The following is a 4,124-nucleotide window of genomic DNA, read 5'->3' as shown; positions in this document are numbered from 1 at the left end:
CTCTCTCTCTCTCTCTCTCTCTCTCTCTCTCTCTCTCTCTCTCTCTCTCTTTCTCTCTCTCTCTCTTTCTCTCTCTAGGCTCTTTTTCTCCTTCCTCTTTCTTTCCCTTCCTCTAATTTTCATCATTATTCTTGCTGCAAATTTGGAACTTTTCCAAACTTGTTCTTTCACCCCAGTACCTCTCCTTCTCTCTCACTCCCTCTCTTTCTCTTCTCTTTTTACCCTTTTCTCTCTCTATATCCTTCCCCTTTTCCTCCCCCCCCTCTCTATCTTCCTTTATAATTTTTCTCTCCTTTTTTTATTGCTTTCACTTCACTAGCAATTTGTGTGTTCCCTCCCTCTTCCTCTGTCTTTTCCTGTTCCCGTCCTCCCCCCTCTCTCTCTCTCTCTCTCTCTCCCTCCCTCCCTCCCTCCCTCTCCTTGTCCCACATTCGTTCACTGCCTCCTCAATTTTTCTCTCTCTCATTCCCTCCCACTCTCTCCCTCTTCCTACCTCTATTCTTCTTCTCGTTCTATTGCGTGATTTTTTTTTCTCTCCACTTTCATTTATTTTGCTTTCCGTTCCTCTCTCCTCTCTCTTCCTCCCACACTCCCCCTCTCATCCTCTCTTCCTGCTTCTCTTTTCTCTCTCTCTCTCTTTCTTTCCTTCCTTCTTTCTTTCTTTCTCTGTATGAGGCTGTGTGAGTGTGAGGGCACTATGCATTCCAAGCACAACCCGTGGAAACATGTTTCCATTTCGAAAAAAATGGGACACTGACTAGAATTGAACCTGGGACCTCCGGTGATAGGTACCCACCAGGGTTGCCTCCGATTTCTATATTTGACCACAGACCTGCCTCGGTGGTGTAGTGGTCAAGACGCTCGCCTGGTAAACAGGAGGGCGTGGGTTCAATTCCAGGCGAGGTATTGAAATTTATCCTCATCTTTCTATCTTTGTATTTCCTCTCCCTCTTTCTATCTTTGTATTTCCTCTCCCTCTTTCTATCTTTGTATTTCCTCTCCCTCTTTCTTCTCCTTCTCCTTTTATTTCCCTCCCTCTCTTTCCTTCTCCATTTCTTTCTAATTTTCCCTTTTTTATCTCTCTCCCATCTTCCTCCACCTTTTTGTCTCCCCCTCTGTCCCTCTCTCTACTTCATTCCTCTCCCTCTTCCTAAAATACGCATATTTTGAGGGGAGGGAAAGGGAAGAGAGGAGAGGGGAGGGGAGGGGGAGGGGAAGAGGGGTTTTCCCTTTTTTCTTGGATAAAATCCGCCCCGGGCGGGAATCGAACCCGCGGCCTAGCGCTTACAAGGCAGACGCACTATTAACTAAGCTAACTAGGCTGGCTAGGATTAGGATTAATCTCTTATTGATTTGTGTTTCTTTTCATACAGGGTGTCGTAGCCGGCGTTCTCCTGGTGACCCCTAACGCCGTCATGTTTGACCCTAACGTATCAGACACCCTGGTTATAGAACACGGAGCTGAGGCGTATGGCGTTATAGCGCCCATGGAGTTTGTGGTGAATGCCGCCATCTATCATGATATAGCGCATATGAGAGTGGCGCATATACAACAGAAGTGAGTACACATAAACATAAAATGGTGGATTTCACCAATGACTTAACGAGAGATTTCACTGATGGGAGATTTTTTAATAATCCAAAAGGAGTATGTAATGATACACACAGGAGCTTTTAAAATCTCCTTTTTGGACCACTAAAAACTCCTTTTTGGATAGTTAAAAAACATCTTTTTTGGGTTATTAAATCTCTAATTAAGTCAATGGTGAAATCCACCAAAAAGAATTAAATATATATAAAAAAAAAAATCATGCTTTTATTTAAAAAGCAACTAATATTATTGATGACAGAGTATCTTATTGTCATCTAAAAAGCAATATAAAACATATTCAACAGAATAGAATATACATACCTTGTTCATCCTGCCCGAATAGGACTGAAAGTCCCTTTGCTCCCGCAGTCTAAACAAGGTCTCTTGTATTAATTGGATTTTTTTTTTTTCAAGTGAAGAATCTCTCAGCTTTACCACAAAAGAAAAAAGAAAAGATTTTGATTTGATTGTTTCTACTTCCTTCAGACATGATCCCAGTATCAAGCAGGAGATCTATCATCTGAAACATCGGGATAGCATTTCTGCAGAAGGAGGAGCCAATCTGTATAGAACCGCGGAGAAAGGAGAGGAGGGGAATGAGGAGGAGGAGAAGAAGGAAGAGCACACCAAAGATGAAGAAGACGGAGACCAAGTACAAAGTCAGGAGTCCAAACCAGTTAGGTGAGTGTTTGCCGTTTGAAAAACTACCAGTGTAGATTCTTAGAAGCTTAACCCGTCCTTTATAGAAGAGCTGTTTGCCCCTACACCTAAGGGCTTTTTGTGTATAAAATACCTTCTTATTTGAAATATAGTCTCTCTGGCTAAGGGACTTAAAACGGTGTAGACCAGCTTAGTCTGGCTGAGGGACTTTAAACAGGGAGGATGCTGGCCTGAATTTTCCCTTGCTGAAAAAAATAGCTCATGTCAGCCGAAAGCTAGGGCTGATTTAGAGGTTGACCGTCTGTGATCACCACTGCACACACTTCGCAGTTTGCAAAATTCATTTTGTTTGATGGAAGTTTAACGTCTCTGTATAACTGCTGAGGTCTTCAGTCTTTTACTCAAACTTTGGTGACAAGCTAAAGCTACTCGCCTCAGCCAGCCTGAGCACGCGAAGCTCGAACGGTCACCCATCCGGAAACCACGCGAAACGTCGCTCAAGTTCAGTGATCTATCAGCTGACCATAAATCCAATTATTCAGAGTAAGTTCATTTTTTTTTATTTTTTTTTAAAGATAAGTGTTCCACCGCCGTTTTTATTTCGTAGCAATGGAACAACTGCTACATTAGACGCTTGTGGCCTGTGTCGTAGCATGCTCATCCCGTAGTATGCCTCTCATCAGATGGGCGAGAAGAGACACAATACTTCCCATTTAGGTGTTGGGTCAACACGAGAACACCAGAAAGTAACCCGTTGAAATATTTGCAATCGAAAAACGAGTACAAATTTTTTGTCGATGGTGGGATTCGAACCCGGGACCTTCTGCATGGCCAAGCAAGCAGGTTACCAGCTGGACCCATTCCTTTCTTTAATCCCTTCTCTGCTTCTTTGCTCACCATTTCAGTCAAACCTCCCAGGACCGTTGTTCGTGCGGCGACGCCCGCGGCAATCTATTCTCACCTCCACCCCTCCCTCCTCCACCATCTCCCAACACCTCACACTCCAAAACACTTTCTCACTTCATCCACTTGTGAAAGACCGGCTACGGTACTGGATGGCGGAAGCAGATTATCCGGAAATTCGGAAAGAGAGGACGCTACCAGGAGTTCCCCTGGATCATTGTCATTGGCCCATCCCGCGGGGCCTGATGCCGAACAACAGCAGCAGGCTTAGTCAAGAGCAGTAAGTACTTAGGCCTACATAGGAGGTTATTTATCTTTATTTTATGATTTTCCATTTATTAGCTATTCGGTTACGGAACTCTCTCAATTACATAATATTATCGTATCAACAAATGATGGTATATGCCCATCCGTTAAAACCGGAACTTGTGCCCACGGTGGGAGTACTTGTACTTCATCTAGCGGAAAGATTATTTTAGTTCAAAATGAAAACATGGAATTAAAAATAGAAAGTAAAAATTCTCCTATAGACAATATTGGATACACATCCCGGAACGTATCAGATAATTTTAAAATTATTGGATCAGCTATTTTCTACGTTTACATCCGGTTATGCTGACCATATTTTTCTTGCTCGAGGGGATTCGAGGTTTTGGTCCTGAAATTTGGGCCCAAAAAACCGATTATACTAAGTTTTGAAAAGAAAAACCAAATGGTTAGATGTCTATACAGGAAGGCTTCAAAAATGCTGTGAAACCTCCAAGAGATATACTGAGCTTGTTTAAATGTTGTGCGCTTTCCCCAGGGTCAGCAAGACAAGGACAGCAGGCCCCAGGGTCTACAGACCCAACCAGGACCGGCCCCACCCCGCCGCCCCTCGCCGCCCTCATCAAGGGACAGAGTTGTCATGATTCTGAAGACTGACCTGCCTCACTATCCCCCCATCTCGTACGGCGCCAGGCTATAGTTG

The 4,124-nt window shown here is 43.7% G+C and overlaps 1 protein-coding gene across 1 annotated transcript; it reads left to right on the top strand.

Moving 5' to 3' along the window:
- Positions 1–1,352: 1,352 nt before the first annotated feature.
- On the top strand, positions 1,353–3,286 carry LOC103522406 (nuclear receptor coactivator 7-like). Its single transcript, XM_008487508.2, has 3 exons — positions 1,353–1,558; positions 2,078–2,272; positions 3,157–3,286. Exons 1-3 carry the CDS (start codon positions 1,416–1,418, stop codon positions 3,284–3,286), a joined length of 468 nt encoding a protein of 155 aa, XP_008485730.2. The 5' UTR covers positions 1,353–1,415.
- The last annotated feature ends 838 nt before the right edge of the window (positions 3,287–4,124 follow it).

Source organism: Diaphorina citri, unplaced genomic scaffold (assembly GCF_000475195.1).
Source record: "Diaphorina citri unplaced genomic scaffold, Diaci psyllid genome assembly version 1.1 scaffold8311, whole genome shotgun sequence".
NCBI lineage: Eukaryota > Metazoa > Arthropoda > Insecta > Hemiptera > Psyllidae > Diaphorina > Diaphorina citri.
This window is presented reverse-complemented; position numbering and strand designations above follow the sequence as displayed.

Coding starts and splice junctions, on each gene's coding strand:
- LOC103522406 (XM_008487508.2), top strand. CDS start 1,416: ATGTTTGACCCTAACGTATCAGACACCCTGGTTATAGAACACGGAGCT. Junction 1,559..2,077: donor GTGGCGCATATACAACAGAA/GTGAGTACACAT, acceptor TACTTCCTTCAG/ACATGATCCCAGTATCAAGC. Junction 2,273..3,156: donor CAGGAGTCCAAACCAGTTAG/GTGAGTGTTTGC, acceptor TCACCATTTCAG/TCAAACCTCCCAGGACCGTT.